The 21,166-nt window shown below is 44.1% G+C and overlaps 1 protein-coding gene across 2 annotated transcripts; it reads left to right on the forward strand.

The window, feature by feature from the left end:
• The first annotated feature begins 1,088 nt into the window (after window positions 1-1,088).
• On the forward strand, window positions 1,089-20,440 carry Nup50 (nucleoporin 50). Of its 2 annotated transcripts, none has more exons than XM_051189534.1 (8): window positions 1,089-1,339; window positions 4,137-4,215; window positions 6,232-6,315; window positions 9,337-9,526; window positions 10,597-11,256; window positions 14,164-14,248; window positions 15,974-16,092; window positions 17,201-20,440. In XM_051189534.1, the coding sequence occupies exons 2-8, from the start codon at window positions 4,147-4,149 to the stop codon at window positions 17,401-17,403; spliced, it is 1,410 nt and encodes a 469-aa protein (XP_051045491.1). In that variant the 5' UTR covers window positions 1,089-1,339; window positions 4,137-4,146; the 3' UTR covers window positions 17,404-20,440. The 2 variants fall into 2 exon arrangements, with proteins under 2 accessions (XP_051045491.1, XP_051045492.1); XM_051189535.1 differs by lacking the exon at window positions 1,089-1,339 and adding an exon at window positions 1,601-1,624.
• The last annotated feature ends 726 nt before the right edge of the window (window positions 20,441-21,166 follow it).

Below are 21,166 nucleotides of genomic sequence, written 5' to 3' on the forward strand. Positions count from 1 at the left end.
GCTGAATCCAGAACCCGTGTATTAAGTGCAATCACTTTTTTCTTTCTCTCTGGTGTGCCAGCTAGTCTTCTTATGCAGTTCTTGTCAAAGGGCTGATGGATGAAAAATAGTCTGAAAATAAGAGACTTGATTTTTCCCTGGAACCCTTTTTTCTCCTCTCCTAAAAGTTAGGAGCTATTGCTCTAGAAATGCTTATTTTTATGAAAATAATTTCTAGTTGGTTAATGATGGGTCTAATGACCAAAGGGTCTTCTGTCATTCTCTTTAAACTTTAATCAGAAGAATTCGACCTTCCGGACTCCCTTTGTACAACTGAACCAGTCACTCCATTGCTTGGGAGTGCTGTAGTCAGCTACATGAACAGAAACAGGAGTCCTAATCCAGGACACAGGTGTTTGTCTCGCAGCTGAAGAATTCCTCCGGGTTTCATCTCCCGTGGGCACCAACTGGTCCTGCAGCTTTGGGAAAATCGATTTCACCTCCACATCCTGCTACGGAGGAAATCGGAGGATTTCTATCATGTAACAACAATGGCGAGGGGGAGGGGAGAGGATGGGACAGGCGACCTTTGAGAGTCTGTCCCTTGGGGCTCTTCAGCCCCAAGCCACAACTTTCAGCTTTCAAGCCCCCAGGCTGAGACCCCCGCAGGACCACCCGCGAGAAGCACACGGCACACGTCTCATGTTCCCCAGATCCACTGCTTGCCTCCTCAGCAGCCCAGCCCACCATCAGAGAGAGCTCCACCAGAGTCACCCGCTGGCCAGACAACTCGTCCCGCCCGCGCTTCAGCAGCGATTGGCGCGCGAACCGCCCCAAACCCGGGAGGCGGCTGACACGTGACCAACGTGCTTGTCCCGCGCTGCCAGTGCCGCTGGCTCAACCTCCACAGCCCGCGGTCCGTACGCCCATGCGCAAAGCTCACGCTCCTCCCAGCGACCGTTTCCAAGGGGGCGTGTCCGTGAGCCATGTGACACCGGCAGCCTTTAGGACGCGGTGCTGGCGGCTGGGGCTCCTATGCGCTTGCGCAGTAATTGGACGCGGGCGTTTTTTTTCTCCTTTTTTTTTTTTCTTCCTTCCTTGAATTGGTTCTGAGGGGGTATTTCGAGTTACAAGATGGCGGCTGGGAGCGCTCTCTTCAGCGTTTAGTAGCGGCTTCAGGCTGAGTGAGTGTGTCTTCCCCTCGCTGTCGGACTCAAAGACGCACAGCTCCCAAGACCTGCTAATCACGAAGTCCTTGGAGGCGCTCAGCGCGCCGGAAGCTCCCAGCGGCTGCGACCGCCGCCTCGGACCTGTTCGCGGCGCCCGGGACCTAGAGCGATTTGCGGCGGCCGCCCCGGAGGTGAGGGCGCGGCGGGCCGGGCGGTCGGGAGGGCGGGGCGCCGGCGGCCTTTAGCGACGCGGCCGGCTGTTTGTGAAGCCCGGCCGGGCCTGCCCTACGAACCGCGGCTGGCCCGAGGAGGGCTCGGCGGGGCTCGGGCCTCGGCCCCGGCGGAGATAGGCGGTGGTGGCGGCGGGGCTGCTCTGGCCTTCATTCCTCCTACATCGTCCCCCTGGCTGGGCCCGGTTGCACTCACAGCGTTCCCAGGCTGTTGGTCCCCCGGGTTCGTCAAGAGCCAGTTTTGAGGTTTGGACTTTCCGTGCCGTTTCAGTGACCTCGATCTGCTCCTCGCTATCGAGGATAGCCGAAGCGGTTTTTCATGTGAAGTTCATCTCTTAAGAGCAGGACTGTACCCGGTGCCCACACTTACTGCAGGAAGGGGTAATTCACGAATATTGCGCTTCTCCTAACTACAGCACTTCATATCTAGAAAGCATTTTGTAACTTGCTGCCATTTTACCCGCAAACGCAGACATTTGGCAAACTCTTCCGAGCTGCTGGTGTAACTTGATTTGTTAGGTTGATTTGTTACGGCGGTTAGAGTCCCCCGGTAGCCTGTAGATAGAGGGCTCGCCTAGCAAGCACAGAAACCCCGAATTCTATCCCCAGCACTACACAAGGGGGAAAAAAAGCCTTAATAATAACAATAATAATAGCTGGCAAATAAGTCTTTAGCGCTACACCTTGAACCGAGTACTTCACAGAGATGTCTTTCTGAAAAAGGAAATGTGGAATAAGTAGGTATTTGGTACCTTTGTTTTTAAAGGACTGGTTTTGCTGTCTATCTTATCATTCTGCCTCAGCCTCTCTTTTGCCATCACCTCTGGTTGGTGAAATGTGTTTTAAAACTTGAGCTTATCCTTCGAGTTACTTTGTTTCCCACACTACACCTTTTGAGTTTGGGTGTAAAAATTATATTTTGTTTTTAACAGAATTTGTTTATTTAAAATATGCAAAAACACTTCCTCTGTTCTAGGGGACCATTCTAAGCTATGCCTTTTATTGTAACTTAGCTTTTATAGCACGCTTTCCATCCCACAGGTAAGGAAGCATTCACCAAGCTCACATGCCCGTCATCTCTCAGCTTGTCCTGGATGCTAGCTAGTACTAGCATCTTGTAGTATTTTCTCAAATATGTAATGCCTCAGATCATTGATTCAGCAACAGTTATCTAATGAGTCAAGCAGGTTTGGGACATTTGGAGTCATCAATAAACCAAATAAATTCTTCCCTTGTGGGGGATAAAATGATATCAGCTTCATTAATTTGTTTTATTATGGCAGTTACTCTTTAGTTTCAAGTATGATTTATATGTTAAAGTTTTACTTAGTATTCTATTTGTTTTTCTTACCATCCCTTTTGTCCACATAAGTGACTATAACCGGTCCACTGCCTGCCTCTTCTGCCCTCTGGTGTCGATGTTAGGCAATGATTAGAAAAATTTCCCGATGAATCCAGAGACCTTATTCTTGAAGAGTTCTAGGAAGAATGCTATTTCTAATATGGTCAACTTTGCAATGTTTGTAGGAAGTAGTTAAAAGAGAGAGTTCCCAGTTACTGGTGTTAGAGTTCATACTGTATATTTTAGAATTTTCGATTGTAAAATCATTCTGTAACCAGAAAAAGAAAAGCACCTGGAAGAGAAATGTAAGTTTGTGATATAGTAAAAGTTGGAGCCCCTCCTTCACATCGGCTTGTGGAGGGCTTCTGGTAGGTACTGGGAATCAAACACTTGTCTTCTGCAGTAGCAGTGCACTCCCTATCTGCCAAGCCATCTCTAGGCATGGGGATACTTTTGAAGTATCCATAGTAATAAGATTTGAATTTGTAAGAATGTCTTAGCTTTTTGTAATATCTATTTCAGGGGCATTGTATGTTAATTGAGACATTTCTGTCAATTGTAGCCATAAGGAAAGGACTCATGTTGCAAAAGTATTTCCAGTACATTATTAAAATCCTTATCCAAGAATAAACTTATAAGTTATCTTTAAATTTTAAATATTGGGGCTGGAGAGATGGCTCAGCGGTTTAGAGCAGCAGCTGCTCTTCCAAAGGATCAGGGTTCAATTCCTAGCACCCACATGGCCGCTCACAACTGTCTGGAACTTCAGTTCCAAGGGACCTGACACCTATGGCAAAACACCAGAGCACATAAAATAAAGTTAAATACACATTTTAAACAATTAAAATGTTTTGTTTATGGCAAAAATATTTCTGTTGACTTAAGGACTTTACTGTATGTGCAATATGCTATGTAAATATTGCAGATTTTGAAAGATCAATAGATGTTTCATTTAATCTTTCTGAATGGAGTTGGCTTCCTGTTTAGAAAAGGTGCCAATGTTTCTCAGGTATCTGTGCCTGCCTCTTCAAATAGTAATTGAATATGTGCCACTGGAGTCCCCTAGCCTATTGTAAAGCTCTCACTGAAGCAGTTTCACTGGCATCAGGAGTATGCTTACCAGATCCTATGCTGGATTTTTAAAGTTACTTGTAATAAAAATTTTAAATTAAAAAAGTAATATTAACTTTGCTGAACTCTATATTTTTATTAATTTCCTACTGTATTTCCTTCCCTTTGAGCAAAGCCCTGTAAGTAAATCTCATTTGTTTAAACCTGTTAACTGCTTTTTCTTTAATTTCTCTATATTGTGATTTTATTACAAAATAAATGAAGACTGCAACAAAAAAAAGTTATTTGTAAGAACTATCTTGATGCAGAAAAGCAAACATTTTGTTTCTGTTTTCTGTAATCTAGGTTCACAAAAATGGCCAAAAGAATTGCTGAGAAGGAATTAACAGATAGGAATTGGGATCAAGAAGACGAAGCTGAAGAGGTACAGAGCAGTTCCCTTCGTGGTTTCTTGCTGTCTGCATTAAAGTTCATGCTGCGTTCTTCATGAAGAATACAGTAGACTTTAAACATTTAAAAATACACAGAGCAGGAGAGCAGATGTGAGGCTGTATACATTTACTGTAGAAGCTTGTTTTTCATATGTGAATAGCTTTTCTACTAGTGAGTGCTCCTGATGAGTGTGTAGACACACATTCCTGCTTGCCTCATACATTTGCAGCATCCTTTACTATGGTTTGAGTGTTTTAGTCTTTACTAGAAGGCAATTTGAGGGGGCTAGGCATGGAATTAGCGGGCTACGGTTCTCTCCACAGTTGCCCTCACTCCTGTGCTTCCTGTACCTTGCTGTTTGCTGTTCTGATGCTAGACCTGTGCCTCAGCAATACTGGTTGGAATAGAATTTACATCACTGTTGTAGTTTCTTTGCCAGAAAAATTGTTGTCTCCTGTGAGGAAATATTTGCATTTCTAGGTCTCTTGAGCATGTAGGCCAGTTCACTAAGAAAATCTGTAGCAGAGCTAACTCCAGGTCTATAGCACACAGCTAGGTGGTAAGGAAAGAAGGAATCAGGGAATAAAAAGTGTTTTGCAGTTTTATTGGTAGGTTGCTGTCTTCCTTTTTGGTACTGATATGTATACTGATATGTTTAGGGAAGCCAAACCATTGGTATGTTAATGTTTTTATAGGGCATTTAACTGACTTGGTCTTTAATTGAGCCTTGGTCGTGGATTTTTTTCCCCCCTGCCTTGATCTTTAGCATAGTCCTGGGGTAGGAACAAGATCTAGACTGCCATATAATTGTTTGCTCTGACACTAATGTGTCTAGGAGTGAAAGAACTCGGACAGGTTCTACTAAAATGAGCATGGAAATCATTTACATTAATTGGACAAGTATAGCCAAATGGTCCTTGTTTTAGGTTATGAGGGTCCTTGTTCTGGGTTAATATGATCTGAAATGGGAGTAGTTTTGTTTTTGAGATGGTATCAATTTGTAATTCAGGCTGGCTTTAAACTGTCAGTCTTGCTGCCTTAGCCTTCTGTGTATAGGGGCTATCAGTTGGACCTGGCATACCTGTCTGGATAAGAATATTTAGTTCTAGCCTTACAGGTAAGAGAATAGATGAAATATAATCAAAGCCTTTCAGCACATTTATCTCACTGTTGAAGAACACTGGATGACTGGGGTTATTTGTAACAAGGTTATCTGGCCTTTTAGACAGTGGACAAGGTGGACAGTACCAGGACTGTTGTCCAGAACAGTGAGTGAAGGCTACAGCTTAGGGGTAGAGCTTAAGCGTCACCTGTGCAGGATCCTATTCTACAAAAGAAAAATGTGCATGCTATCTATAACAATTTTGTTTTGTTTGGAAATGTTTTTCCAGATAGGGTTTCTCTGTATAACAGTTCTGGCTGTACTGGAACTCATTCTGTAGACCAGGCTAGCCTCGAACTCACAGAGATGTGCCTACCTCTGCCTCCTGAGTGCTGGGATTAAAGGGGTGCACCACTACCGCCTGGTTTTCAATTTAACGTTTTTGAAAATTGTGGGAGTAAGGTTTGGGCTCCTTGTTCAGACTGGGCTTTACTATCATAAGCTTTTGGAAGTTAGCTCTTCTGTCTTGATGACAGTACATTTTACTGTAACTATTAGTGATTTTGTCTTAGACCATATGTCTAAGATATTTGAGGAAGCCAGCCATGACGGTTAGTGCACCAAAGATTCAGTGTTGTTCATCTTTGCAGAAATCACATGTTCCTATTTCTGGGTTTGAACTGAAGCCTGGAATTGTAGATTCTGGAAAGATTTATGATGCATGAATAGAATTGGAATCTTCAGAAATCTGTTGATAATAGATGAGAGCTATAATGTGTTAACAGTCAACTCTTTGAAGCTCATCAAATATCAGATAAATAATTCATGTTTGTTCTAGCATGTATACTTAGCTTTAATCTTTTGGTCTTACCTTTCTGCTGCTCTCTGATTTGTCCATTCTTGCAGGTGGGAACATTCTCAGTGGCCAGTGAGGAAGTCTTAAAGAATAGAGCCATCAAGAAGGCAAAGCGTAGGAACGTTGGATTTGAAGTGAGTGCTGCTTCATACTGATGCATTCATACAGCAAATGCTCTCCCAGTGTAGTGTGTGAGTGAGTGTGTGTGTGTGTGTGTGTGTGTGTGTGTGTGTTTTGCTCCCTGCTGTGGCACACATAGAGGCCAGGACAATTGCATGAGTCAGTTCTCTTCAGCATCTGGTCCCTGGGAATCAAGTTCAGGTCATCAGGCTGCTGAACCATTTCACTGGCCCACAAATTTTTATGTTTTTGGTTGTGAGCCTAGCCTTTAACAGCTGAGCCATCTCTCCAGCCCTGGCCCACAAATTTTTTAAGAAAGTATTCAATTTATACGGGTGGGGGTGTGTGTGCACCATAGGTGTGTGGGTGCCCAGAGAGATCAGAAGGTTTTAGGTCCTCTGGTGTTATAGGTGGTTGTAAGCTCTGGACATGGGTACTAGGAACTGAATCATGTCATCTGGAAGAGCAGAAAGTGCTCTTAACTGTTAAGCCATCTCTCCAGCCCCCACACATGCCTTTTAAAGTGCTTCTTGGTGTAGATCTTGGAAGCTAGAAAACATAATAATGAGGCCTGTCCTGTTCCTAGTTGAGATGTAAGATAGATACTGACAAAGTTAAGTGACAGCATGAAGAGGAAAATTAGTATCCATACAAAAATAATGTAAGGTGGAATCTGGGAGTTGAAGAAAGGAGAGTCCTCTCACCACAATAGAAGCATTTCATGTACTGATATGTTTCATAATATGGTAGTATGTGTGTTCTTTTTTTTTTTTTTTTTTCTGTGCTTAGAAAGGTAACTTGAGTTGTAACTCTGGAATTAAAGTCACGTGTCTAGTGTTCAGTGATTACTACAGTGCTCTTCCCCCCCTTGTAAATCCTCAAATAGGTTCTAGACCCAAGAGCATGACTTTAGTGACTTAGAATCTATGGTCACAAGGAAGAAGCTGTTTTGAGGTCAACCTTTGTGGTCACTTGAGAATAAATTACATGTGTGTGCATGTAGAAGCCAAAAGTTAACATCAGGTTAACCTTTCATCGTTATCGTCATCATTATTCCTTGGCAGCAGGTTGTAGTGGTAGTGTGTGCGCGCGTGTGTGTATGTGTGTGTGTGTGTGTGTGTGTGTGTGTGTGTGTGTGTGTGTGTGTAGTACACATATAGACACCAGAAGTAGCCATTGGGTGTTTTACCTCATGACTCTCCCCATCTCATATTGAGGCAGGGTCTCACTTGAACCCAGACATTGCTGATTTGCCTAGTCTGGCCAGCTAAGCTAGTTTGTTATGTGAATTCCCTGAGTCTTGCCTCCCACTCACTGGGATTATGGGCAGGCTGCCTAGTTAGCATTTAATGGGTGCTGGGAACTGAACTCCAGTCCCCAGTGTTTGGTGCATGCTCTACCTGCTAAGTCATCTCCCAACCTCTGTCTTACTGGGTTGAGATAGTAACTTAGTGAACCTATAGCTCATCATTAGCTAGCCTAGCTGGCCAATGAACTCAGAATATAGGGAAGCCAAGCCAGGCTGAGACATGAGGGGGTCTAGCTGTCCAGTGAATGAAGGCCAGAGACAAAGTAGTGTATCTGCTACTTGGCCCAGGGTAGCACCGCCCAACACAAAATTGTAAACGTATTTAAAACATGAGATTTCATGTGTGATGGGGTAGGCTAACTTAATTATGAGGTGTTGGGTGAAGTTTGTGGATGACAGTATTGATGTTGGTAATGTCAAAAGGTCTGGCAGATCTAGGTATACATCTTTTTCTAAAATATGTATGAAAGGAAGTAGAGAAGCAGGACCCTTGAGCTGGGAAAGGAATGGTATATAGAAGCGTTGAAATTCACATTGAATCTTAGCACTGAGGTTTGGTCAGAACTTAATACTAGAATAACTAAATGTCATGTCATCCACATAAATGAAGAAATTTGCTTTTCCAAAATATGGATGCAAACAGGTCTAAGCAATAGAAATAATGTAGGTGTGTCAAGCCTGGCATAGTAGTGCACACCTTTTTGTTCCAGCACTGGGAGGCAGAGGCAGGTGGGTCTGAGCTCAAGGCTATCCTGGTCTGCATAGTGAGGCTATGTCTTGAGGGAAAAAAATGGATATGTTAAATTCACTCTAAAATTTAGCTAGAAACAATGTATGTTGGCAGTTTTTAAAGTATCAATAATGTTATATGACTTCTAAATCAAGCGCAGAATCAAAAGGCCTGTAGTTTCACAGCTTGTCTGTAGGTCATATGGTATATGTTAGGTTGTTTGTTTTTGAGACAGGGTTTCCCTGCATAGTCCTGGCTGTCATAGAGCTTTCTCTGTAGACCAGGCTGGCTTTGAACTCAGATTATTATTATGTTAGAAAAATAATGTTAGATTATTTTTATGAGAGAGAGAGAGAGTGTGTGTGTGTCTGTCTGTCTGTGTCTAGAGTTTTGTAAGTAATGTAAGTTTCACAGTATCTCTGCTGACTGAATAGGCTGGCCAATGGAAAAGCTTGCTAAAGATAGAAATCAGGAAACAGCAAACAAAAGCAAGGCATTGCACTGGATTGCCTGATAGAAAGGCTAGAATCTGCAGTTATGGTCTCCTCAGATTTCTGTAGGCTGAGAACAGCTTGAAAACCCCAAAGTTCTTGAGAAATTAGACAGTGAAATATTTTTAATTAATCTAATTTTGTGTTTGCAAAGCTTCTTTAGGCAGATGTTCTTTGAAAAGGTACATTGTATGAGGTTTAATTGTATTGGTAATATTTTCAGTTATTCTGGAGCTCGGTGGCAGGTACGTTAATTTGTAATTTTTGAATATTTACAGTGCCTTTAAATACAGATCTAGCCATTATGACCTTCTCTCCTGGCTTTTTAAGGAAGGCAAGGACATGGCTGTCCTTGGAGTCACCATCTTTTCCTCTGTCCTGTCTGGGCAGTGCCATTAGGTGCAATGCCACCACATGTGAACCCTGTGCTGTTTCTAAGATGCTGTTGTCACTTACTTGGTGATGGAAGTCTGCCTACCTAAAACATGCTTTCTTTATATTTCAGTCTGATAGTGGAGGCGCTTTTAAAGGTTTTAAAGGTTTGGTTGTGCCTTCTGGAGGAGGAGGATTTTCTGGATTTGGTGGTGGCTCTGGAGGGAAGCCATTGGAAGGACTGACAAATGGAAACAACACAACCAGTACCACACCCTTCTCCAGTGCAAAGGTGACGGCAGTAGAGCCCAAGGCCACCTTTGGTGAGTAGCCCTCCCTCTACAGCCCCCTCTGAAATCGATGCGGAAAGAGAACTCTTCCCAGGTTGTGTTTTATTTTTCCTTTTTGACAGGGTATGTAGCCCAGGCTGACCTTGAATTCCATCATCCTCTTCCAACCTGAGTACTGGGATACTGTGTAGTGTGCTACCAGACCCAGCTGGTGAGGTGTTTTGAGTACTGCATCCTTGGACATGTCAGTGAAAGGATGGGACTTGGATGCATGGAGCAAGTGGGCCAGCAGAACATACCTTTGCACCAGCACACAGCAATTCTGTTCTCAGTTCTGTTATTTGCTATGTGACTTCAAGGTTAAGTTCCTAACTTCTGAGTCCCAGAATTGACTGGCAAGAAGGAAGCACTTTTGTAGACTCAGAGTTTGCCTTCATGCATGGTTCATGCACATGAAGGCCCTTCTGTGCACCTCCCACCATGATGACCATTGGAAACTGGGGTGATACTGTCATTGGCCACAGTGTCCTAATCTAGGTTTGAACAGGAAATACTGTTCAACAACTTCTGGGATTCACATAAAGAACAGGATCATGGGCTGACCCCTAAAAATGATCCTGACTGGCTCTGAAAGTGTATGCTGTGTAGTGTTTGTTGATTTGAGATGGGTCTTAATGTAGCTCAGCTGTGGGAACTCAGGCTAGCCTTTACCTTTATGTGAGGCTGACTTTGTAGTCTGGATCCATCTGATTCTAGCGTCACATGGCAGACTGCAGCCATGCACCACTCACTTGCCTCTTTAGTCATTACTACCATAATGGACTAAATGTCATTTACCAGTTCCTCAGCATTGGCTTATGAACACAAGCTTGGTGAACAGTAACAGGGAAGCCAAGCATGAGGGTAGTGGAACAAAAACCTAGTTGTAGCTGGGCCTAGTGGCACACACACCTACTATCCCAGCTCAAGAAATTGAAGCAGAATGATTGGTTCCAGCTTGCCTAGGACTATGTAGCAAGACTGTTAAAACAGTAAAAACAAGCTAATCCTTAGATGGTTTAATCAAACCACTTCTAAAGTGTTTGAACTTTAACTTCCTATAGGTTCTTTTGCTGTGAATGGACCTGCTACATTGGTGGATAAGAAGATTTCAAGTCCCAACTGTAATAGCAGCAATCAGCTGTCCTCCTCTGGCCCTGCTTCCAGTACAGCCTGCGCTGGGAGTGCCTATCACAAGCAGTTGGCTGGCTTGAACTGCTCTGTCCGAGATTGGATAGTGAAGCATGTGAATACAAACCCACTTTGTGACCTGACGCCCATTTTTAAAGACTATGAGAGATACTTGGCGACGATTGAGAAGCAGCTTGAGAACGGAGGCAGCAGCAGTTCTGAGAGCCAGACTGACAGGGCATCGATTGGAATGCAGCCTCCCTCCCTTTTTAGTTCAACAAAACTACAGCAAGAATCACCATTTTCGTTTCGTGGCAGCAAAGCAGAGGACACGTCTGAAAAGGTGGAGTTTACAGCAGAAAAGAAATCCGACACAGCACAAGGAACAACAAGTGCCTCATTTAATTTTGGCAAGAAAATTGAGAGCCCAGTTTTGAGCTCATTAAGCTCTGGCTCCCTGACTGGGTTTTCATTCTCCCCTGGAAACTCTAGTTTATTTGGTAAAGATGCTGCCCAAAGTAAAGCAGCCTCTTCACTGTTTTCTGCAAAAGCCCCAGAGAGTCAAGCAGGAGGCAGCAGTAGTGAATGCAGAGGTAAATACAAAGCTGCTGTTTCCACATCTGTACAGGTCTAATGAGAGCGTCCCAGGGGCTCCACTTTCTGTGTATGTCACAGTTGCTTAGTCCTTATCCTTAAAATAGAGCAAGGCCTGTTTTATAGGGTGTTAAAAGCTCACATGTGTTGAATGGGGTGGAGATGTGGTTCTGTGGGAGGAATGACATGCAGCTTCTGTCCGCATGAGGTGGGTCTCCAGTCACGCAGTGAAGGCTGCAGATGGCTGCAGCAGAGGCTGGAAGTTCTAAAATGCTAACGAAAAAGGCACTGGGTACATGGTGTTGAGCATAGAAGAAGCAAATTAAAAATCATTTTATAATTGTATTGAAAAGACTCAATATGAGTGTCTATTGAATTTGTTGCATTTAGGACTTTGGCTGTAAATGAGATGCTCCAGCACTAATGTTAGGACCAGACATGCTACAAAGGAGGGTCACTCTATCCCTAAAGGAAGGCCCTGCTATTGTGAATCACACTCTGTCATTGGGCCTGTTGTACCCAGTATGTCAGGTCTTGGCAGTGGGCACAGTTGCAGGATTTCTTCTGAGATACTGGTATCCACAGTGCTCATCTGTGTTTTGCATAACACTTCAGGACCAGTTCCAACTAGTAAAACTTTTTAAAATGATGGGTGTACTTAGTATGTTCAGTTTGGTAGCCACTAGCTGTGCCTGGGCAGTTACATACTTGAATAGTGATGCTGAGGGAATAGATGTCTAATTTTTAGGGGCAGGGACTTTGGTTTTATTGTTTTTCTCTATGTAGCCCTGGCTGTCCTAGAGCTTGCTATGTAGACTAGGCTGCCTTTGAACCCACAGAGATCTTACAGCTTCTGCTTTCCAAGTTCTGGTATTGAAGATGTGTGCTACCACCACAGCCAGCAAAGTTTCTAAATTTCAATACAGATAGTTAAGTGTTTTCAATAGTTAAATGTTCCTGGGTGTAAATAACTACCATCCACTAGACATGTCTATAAGAGGCGTGAAACCCAAGAAAAACAACTTTGAATCGCCTGAGGCTGCAGCAAAAGTAAAATGAGGGAAACAATTGTATGATGCCTAAAACCCTCTGGACATCCAAGAGGGCAGTCAGCCTGCAGAGTACACAGGACATCCGGAAGCTGATCAACTGATGGCCCTGATGTCCAAAATATAAAAATGTGGGGTCAAGAGCTCTTTTGAACCTCTATAGGCTCCTGCATGAACATGTGCACATACACTCACATACATGTAAATAGTAAATACAAAGATATAAGGACACAGTACAAGGAAACAAATAGTAAAGAAAATGGTGAGGACAACATGCTAAGGTAGGCTATAATTAAAACTTTACCTGGCAAGAGAACAAAGCCAGCATTCCCCTCGGGTATGGATATGGCCTTCCTTCCAGAAGGCTGCATTCTCTCGGTGACAGTTCTGCTGTGGTACTTGAGCTTTGGATAAAGTCAAATCTAGGGCTTCAGTACCAGTCCTTGGCTTTCTCTGCTCTTGGAGTAGGCCCTAACACAGTCCTCAAGAGGATGCATGTTAATGTGCTTTTCTCTGGGTTATGTTTGTCTGCTTGCCACTGTCCTACTTGGGACAAGTGCTACTGCACCTTGTCTGAACTCAGGGTAGATGGTCCAATAACCCTCCCTTTTTTAAGAGATTTATTATTCATAGTGTTCTGCCAGTGTGTATGTTAACATACCAGAAGAGGGCACCAGATCTCACTGTAGATGGTTGTGAGCCACAAACCACCCTGTGGTTGTTGGGAATTGAACTCAAAACCTCTTGAGGAGCAGCCAGTGCTCTTAACCCTTGAGCCATCTGTCCATCTAGCTCCAAGGGGCCCCCTTTTGTTTCTCCTCTGCCCCTAAATAGGAGTGCTTCCCAGCATAGGCAGGCGTATCATGCCCTTGTCCTGCATACTGTACCATCTGACACTGTTGCCATCCTGGTTACCATCAGAAGGACTTGGAAGTTTTTGAAACAGCAAGTGTCTGGCCTTCCTGGAGCACCTTTCCCCAGTCCTGGGAGCCTCTCCTAAGAAATCATGTTGAATCTTGCCAGGAGAGCCTAGTGGATCTAGTTTTCATACTGGACCTTAGTTCAGTCTTTTGGTTCAAGTTCTTAGTGTTGCTTTAGTTTGGCAGGCTTTACACAGCTGCCTTTCTCTTTGAAAGGTTCCTTCCTGTGTGTGTGTCAGCAGAGTCTCAGGTACCTCTTGTTTGTGATTGAGACTCTACTGATGGAATGTACCCTTCCTGCCTCTCCCAGTAAGCCAGGTATCGTAGTGGCGGTTCAGTCAAAGCTTTGGAGCAATTTCTCTGATAACCCTGACCTATAAAACAATCTTTTGCCATTCTGGCCATTGCTGATGCTGTTTATCCCTGGGCACAGTGTGTCTCTGTACATAACAACAACATTGGTAGGGATGGTTTGGGTGCCCTTTTTAGGTTTTGATTCTCCAAGGGGCAACCTGAGTGTGTATAATTTTGTATATAAGTGTGTTTTGGTGAATGTCGTAAGCAAGAATGTTTTTCATTCTAGGGCTTTCTACAAATTGAATGTTACTTTATAATAGAGAAATATGTTGCTATTAAATATTATTTAAGTCTGGCAAGATGACTCAGCAGGTAAAGGTGCTTACTTCTAGGCCTAACAACCTGAGTTTGATTCCAGGAAGCCACATGGTAGAAGGAAAGAATCAAATCCCACAAGTATGTCCATGTACATACACGCTAAAATAAATTTAAAATTTCACAAAATAAAATCCAGCTGGCACCTCTTCCCCTAAAACAGTAAGGTATCTACACTCGGATCAGCTTCTGTGGGGTTTTCCAGGGTGATGTTCAGGGTGGTGAGAAGCAGTCATCTGCTGACTCTGAGCTGTTTCTGTGACAGGTGGCGATGAAGAAGAAGAGAATGATGAGCCACCCAAGGTGGTTGTGACTGAAGTGAAGGAGGACGATGCTTTCTATTCCAAAAAGTGAGTGGGGCTGTGGGGCTGTGGGAGCTGCAGGGGAAGGGTGTCCCACAGACCTGGCTCCAGCCAACTGAATTGCAACAGGGAAGGATGTTTGGTCTATTTGGTTATTTTTTTAGTTTTTTCGAGACAAGAGTTTTCTCTGTTGTGAAATTTATTTTGTAGACCAGGCTGGCCTCTGCCTCCCTAGTGCTGGCATTAAAGGCATGTGCCACCACCACCCAGCTTGGCCGGTTTATTTTTAAAGCACACCAATTCTAAAGATGTGCTGGACACATCCTAGGTCCTCTGTGAAACAAACTGTTTCTCTCTGTGTGAAGTGCTTTAGAAACAGACTTCATGGCCTTCCTTATCTCTTCTCTCTCTCCCTCTAATGTAAAGTCAAGCCTTCTGTAAGCATGGAGATGTCTGTGGTCCCTAGGATGGGGTGGGCCTTTCTGTGACTGGGCAACCCCAGAGGAAAAGTTAGGCACAGCTGTTCCTTTCTGTTAAGGATGTATGAATCTTCTGCTGGTGGGAGCTGCCTCTTTGAGAACAAGGCTGGATGGGAAATTTAAATTCTGTTGTTAGGAATTAAGAACAAGGCTGGATGGGAAATTTAAATTCTGTTGTTAGGAATTAATTGTACTGAAATAGTTACTGGGAAACATTTGTTCTGTCTAAGCTTCCAGTAGTGTTTTTATAACAGACATTAGAGTCTTTCCTATGTTGCAGATGTCATGGGCCATGGAGTTCTTGTTTTATTTCATGAACTTTTTAGGCAGTAACCATTTTAATTTTAATAATACAAATGACACATAGAGATTAACCATGACTTTCCAGTTTTGTTTGTTGTGGGGGGGCAGCTTCTTTGTCAAAGCAAGTCAAGTGAGCAAACTTTTGTTTTTCAAGACAGGGTTCTCTGTGTAGCCCTGGCTATCATGGAACTCACTTTGTAGACCAAACTGGCCTTGAACTCATATAGAGATCCACCTGCCTCTTCTTCCTGAGTGCTGGGATTAAAGGCATGCACCACTACAGCCCGGCTTAATTTTGTCTTTTTTTGTTGTTTGTGTTTGAGTTGGGGTTTAATTGTGCAGCCCTGGCTAACCTTGAACTCAAGACCCACCCGCCCGCCAGAGTGCTAGCTATGTTTTCTTAATAACCTAAGAGGCTTCATTTAACGCATAGGTTTGGAAAAGAGTGCCCTACTTAGTCACTCCCTATTCCTGATTTATCTCAATATCTTAGGGGATCAAAAATGGAAGGCCTAAAGGGAATTTAATTGAAAAAAATAAAAAGGGGGAAAGCCCGGTGAGGGGAGATGCAAGACTGCCGTATCTGCCTGTCCTTAAAGGGCCAGTCTGCTCTCCTACTGTGGACCAGGACACCTGAGAGAGGGCAGTGAGAAGTTGGTCATTTGAGAGGAAAGATGGTCTCAGGTGTTATTAAAGGGTTTGTAGGGGGACTATGTTTGTCCCTCACTAGCAAAATTTGCCTGCATGCCAACAATCCTTAATTCCATGTCCAGCACTGCAAAGAAAGGTGTGTGTGTGTGGGGTGGTAGATTCTAGAATATCTAACTAGATTATCTTACTCTGATTTTTTAACCCAGCTAGATACCTTTATCGGGTAAAGGTTTATTCTTCTCTTACCCACCTACTGCAGTTGACTCACAGAAGGTAAACAGTGGTTGTCAGCAAACTGGCTTGTTGATGTCTGATCATGTCTGCTGTTTTTTTCCAACAGGTGTAAACTATTTTACAAGAAAGACAATGAATTTAAAGAGAAGGGCGTGGGGACCCTGCATTTAAAACCTACAGCCAATCAGAAGACTCAGCTCTTGGTGCGGGCAGACACCAACCTAGGTGGGTGCAGAGCCATCATGGTTTGTGCAGAGAGCTTTGTCTTGACCCTACAGTTCATTGGATTTTGAAACTCAGTAATAGGGGTTTGTTTTGTCTTATCATGAGGTCAACTTTATATTCTGGTTACTAATATGGACATGATTTGAGAAGCAAGAACATTGTGTAGTACACAGTGTAGGTGTATTGTTAAAAGCTATAGTGGAAAAGTACCACAAAGGGTTCTTTTGTATGTTGGAATGTGGCAGAATAGTGGCATACATGTGGGATGGTTTGATGAGCACTAAGGAGAAGTACACGGGTGTCAGTTTAAGGGGGTCTTTGTGGGAGGAGAGTTGGTACATGGAGGCCCAAGGTTATTAGGTCTCATTTCTTGGCTGGTCTCTACCTTTATTTTTGGGACATCATCTCACTAAACCTGAAGCTATTGATTAGCTCAGCTATCTGGCCACTGAGTCAGGAATCCATCCACCTGTTTCTGCCATAGCTGTCATTCCTACACCCAACCCCACCCCTTCTTTAACCAGGGGGTTACAGGAATGTGCCGCCCTCCCTAGTTTTTTACATGGGTTCTGAAGATTTGAACTCAGATCCTTGTGTCACATGCTTAACAATGGGACCATCTCCAGCCCTAGAGAATGCTATTGTCCTCTCTGCTCCACTCAGCCAACCCTTGCAACAGTCTATTAAATAAATAGCTCTGGCAGCAGTGGGCCTGTGATGTGTGCTCAGTAGTGGGAGACTACCAGGGTTCCCTGGAAGACTCCCAGGGTTCTCTTTCCTATGACTTGACTCTCACAGTGTCACTATAATGTCACTCTGCCTGTGAGCAGAACTTTGCTGACCCCTTATCCTTAAGTCCCATAATGGTAAAGGTCAGGGTAAGCCAGTGACTCTGAACAACGGTCCTGCCTTAGAGACTTTGGGGTGTGTCCAGCCAACCCCCGGCTCCCCTCCAGCCTAGTGAAAGCCTTTCTGGCTATGACTTTTAACTCATTGAGAGTTGCTTCAGTGTCAAATCTTTAGCCTCTTAAAGAATCCTATAGTTTTGGTATTTTATATATTTCTTTATGTGTTGTTTTCTTAAATATTTTCCTTTGTTTACTCAAAGGCAATATACTGCTGAATGTTCTGATTCCACCCAATATGCCGTGCACCCGAACAGGGAAAAACAATGTCCTCATTGTCTGTGTCCCCAACCCCCCACTGGATGAAAAGCAGCCCACAGCCCCGGTCACCATGCTGATTCGAGTGAAGACGGGCGAGGATGCAGATGAGTTACACAAGATTTTACTGCAGAAAAAGGATGCCTGAGCACTGAGGCCGACCAAGGAATGTTGTCACATCGCTGCTTCCCCTCTGCCCCCTAAACTTAGTCACATTCTTTCCTCTTCTTACTGTGACATTCTGAGAACTTCTAGGTAACGGGAACTTCTATGAGGAAGATTAAGGCCAATAAAACCTCTGGGTATGTCAGCTCTTCTCTTTCCTGAGGACTAAAAAAAAATTCATTGAGGTGAAAATTTGGGAAGATTTTTTTTAAAATATTGATTCATTGAGTAAACTAACCTAAGTGATTCTTAATGGACTGTGATCAGGGTACCATTTAGCTCTCCAAGGCTCCTTCAGGCAGTGTGGGCCCCACCTTCCTGCCTGCCTCAGGAGACCCCATGGCAGTGTCCCACAGAACCCCAGAAGATAACCGTTGGCTTCCCTCCTGTGGGCTTGTGTGACCTGTGACTAGCACTCCTGCCAAACACCATGCCACCACACTGACTGTGCTGAACTTTGGGTGTTGGGTGTCTCTGTCATCAGCCTGTTGGCAGGTGCTGGCCTTCGACCTGGGGCTGCTTGACTGATCCAGGAACTACCTTTTCATGAAAAGGACATGAGTGGTTTGTGGGGGAGCTGGTGGTGTAGACTGGGTTTGTCGTTTTTATTCAGGAGGTGCTCTTTACCCCCTAAATTAATGTGGAAGGGGCTGTCAGGAAGAATGGACTTTAGAAGCACAAATTTGGTAGCTTTTTTTTATATCATTTCTATACCACAAACAAGCCTTTATTTTAAGATAAAAGTAAAGCCGTGCTGAAAAGGGATGTGTGCTCATGGCCATCACTGCCCTGGTGAGCCCCACAGGCAAGCCTGAATGGAGTCCCCAGGGACCATGCATTCATGAGAAGCAAGAGTGTAGGAGTGGGAAACCTATTTGGTCTGTAGCTTCAGACAGCAGCATGTTACTTGGCATCTGGAAAACTTGTTTTGTTTTTATTTTAAGGATGAGGTATTGAGTGTGTTCATTTGGAAGAGTGCCATGGTTCTGCACGGGCCATTTGTGTAACTTCAGAGTGGTGAGGTCACTAACACTAGCATTTTCTGAAGACCAGGCATCAATTAAATGCAAAATCTGATGCCTAGCTGGTCATGGCTCATAGCTGTAATGCCAGTGCTAGAGAAGCTGATGCAAGAAGACTGTGAGTTCACAGCAGCCTGAGCTATAGTAATCCCCAACCCCCACCAAAAAAAAAAAAAAAGGATAATGACTAAAGTTCCACTTTCAGTTCCATTCAAACCATTCACCAGGACCAGATAGTGTCTGAAGGCTCAGGGTCAGTGCCCAGAGGTGCACACTTGTGTGCTCAGTCAATACACAGTCACGAAACCTGATGTCACAGTTCTTTAAAACTACAATGCCGGGATGGGAGTGAAACCTAGTTCACTTTATTTATGTATCCATGGCTAGCTGTGAACTCAGAGACCCACCTGCCTGTGCCTCCTGAGCCCTGAGCTAGTTAGCTTTTGCTGAGGTGGGATAGTAGTGTTATCACTGTGTTAAATGGCTCTGTGCTTAGCATTTTGACATGTATCCATGAGTGTTGTGCTTTGTGGGGTGTGGACCTGGGCGGGGTGCTGTGCATTTGCCATTTAGCATTGAGAATTGGTTTCTAGCAAGTGAGTTGCTGCTTCTGTCACCGCTGACCCTACCTTGTTCACGTTAGGTTTTCCCAGCTTTCCAAAGATGAAATAAGGGGATCACATTTCAGAACAGTATGGTGCAGCCACATGCCCATGGGACAGACTAGTGTCAGACTCTTGGGTACTTTCAGGAACTTATCTATTAATGGTGGTGGGGCTCTGTGAGCATCTGCCCATGCCTTGAATATTTACCAAAAGTGTAAAAGCAAAAAAGGTCGTGACTGGATTGCCTTCCCAGCCCATTTTAATTGTAAAGTAGTGGGTGTAGCTTTCCTAACATTCCCAGCAAAGTTTGCTGCTAAGACTATCACTTTGGAAGGAGAGAGGGGATGTGACCGGAACTCAGTGTGTCTTTATGCTTTAGGAGCTAGCTCGGCACTCTGCACTTAACCTGAGTGTGAGTCACTAGAAAGTCTGTCACAGGGAGGCCCCTGGAGGGCTCTGTTCTCCCTTAACTGTGTTAGTTAGTACCTGGTTCCAACCCATGGCTTAAACTTCATTTATGTTTTAACATGTTAGAAATTTGCCTATTGTGTGTTTAATATAAACTGAGGTTTTTCTCTGGTTTGAAAATCTAAGTATTTTATTTGCCTGAGGAAGTGTGTGTTCTCTGTTGTCAGGGTGTGTCTAGGCAAACTCTTAAGCCTGGGCCTTCCCACATTGTATCTCATGATTTCGCACATTCCCAATCAGCAGTTTTTAGGCCTGCACTGTTTTCCTTGGAGAGCCACACCATACCAGCTGCGGCTGTTAGTGACAGGTCCAACTGCTGATGGGCTGATTTCTTTTACACTTTCAGTTCTAAATCCTATTTTTTACATGCTGCGTGCCAAAAAATAATACCTGCTGTGGTGTAGAGGGAAAAGTCCACCTTGTTGTCAGGGTTTCCCCTGACAGCCTCCTCTACCTTTTCTTGAAGGTTAAGGAGTCTATTCTTGCCAGCTTGTTCATTATGTTATTACTATTTCTGAAGATGAGGAACAGCCCCCTTGAGGCTGCAGACTACCCACTAACACCAACCAAGTCTCATTCTAGAAGTGAGATTTTAAGGAAATGACCTGTTCTGTTACCCATAGGTGAAGTTGGGAGCTCTTCAGGGCACCTTCTAGCCCCATGCTCTGCACAAGGCCACCACGTGCTCTTCAGAAGTGATCACAAGACTGAGGACTGTCCTTTAACACAGACAGAGTTGTAAGGGGATGTAAGACTTCTTAACACATGAAATAACCTGTTCTTTTCCTTAAACAGGAAATTGTTTTCTAACGCTAAAATACTTGAATTGTCAGACAGTATAATCTCAGTGTGTGTGAGCTTTTGAATGAGCCTGTGAGGAAGTGTAACAATCCATGAAATGTGAATAAATGGAAAGTTAAAAACCGGCATTTGACAGTTTTGTTTCTGTGATAGTCTTGGCAGGTCAGTGGAAAAAGCAACGCTGGCAGTAATGTGCAGAAACATCTTGGAAGTAGGGGTTGACCAGGGGAGGCTGATGCTGACCAGCAGCCTGCATTGTAGGGTGCACAGTTTTGTGCTGGGCAGTCTCCAGCCTCAGACTAGAGCTGGGGGAGGCTAGCTTTCTTATGCAGAAGTAACATCCTTTCAGTGATGTGTTGGAGCTGTGGTCAGATTCTGAAGTTTCCTAAGGAACACAGCATTATCTAAAGTATAGGGTGTTTCTTGGTTGGGGGGTGGGGAGTAACAGAATGCTGTCCCCAGGGTTCCAAACTGAGATTAAGTGACAGGTGTTTCCTGAAGAGCAAGATTATGCCTGAGCCATTGGGGAGACTGGCTGATTTGGTGTGGGCTCCCAGTGCCAGTGGTTTCCATGGACTTTTTAGAACCGCTTTTGGGGTCCCCATCTTAAGCTCATTGTATCAGAATGTCAGTTTAGGACCTAGTCTTTGATTTGGTTAGTGGGTTTTGTACAATCACACAACTACTACCAGCCTCTGGATGTGAACAGATGACCTGGTGCACAGCTGTGCTTGCCCACCACTGGCTGGCAAGCTCCCCCACTGGAGTTCCAGCTACAGCCATGAAAGGAATAACCCTAGGAGGAAATGGCAGTGACCACCAGCATTCCCAGGCACTGTACTAACCTCTG

The sequence above is a fragment of the Phodopus roborovskii genome, unplaced genomic scaffold (assembly GCF_943737965.1).
Source record: "Phodopus roborovskii unplaced genomic scaffold, PHOROB, whole genome shotgun sequence".
Classification (NCBI taxonomy): Eukaryota; Metazoa; Chordata; class Mammalia; order Rodentia; family Cricetidae; genus Phodopus; species Phodopus roborovskii.

Coding starts and splice junctions, on each gene's coding strand:
- Nup50 (XM_051189534.1), top strand. CDS start 4,147: ATGGCCAAAAGAATTGCTGAGAAGGAATTAACAGATAGGAATTGGGAT. Junction 14,249..15,973: donor GATGCTTTCTATTCCAAAAA/GTGAGTGGGGCT, acceptor TTTTTCCAACAG/GTGTAAACTATTTTACAAGA. Junction 16,093..17,200: donor GCGGGCAGACACCAACCTAG/GTGGGTGCAGAG, acceptor GTTTACTCAAAG/GCAATATACTGCTGAATGTT.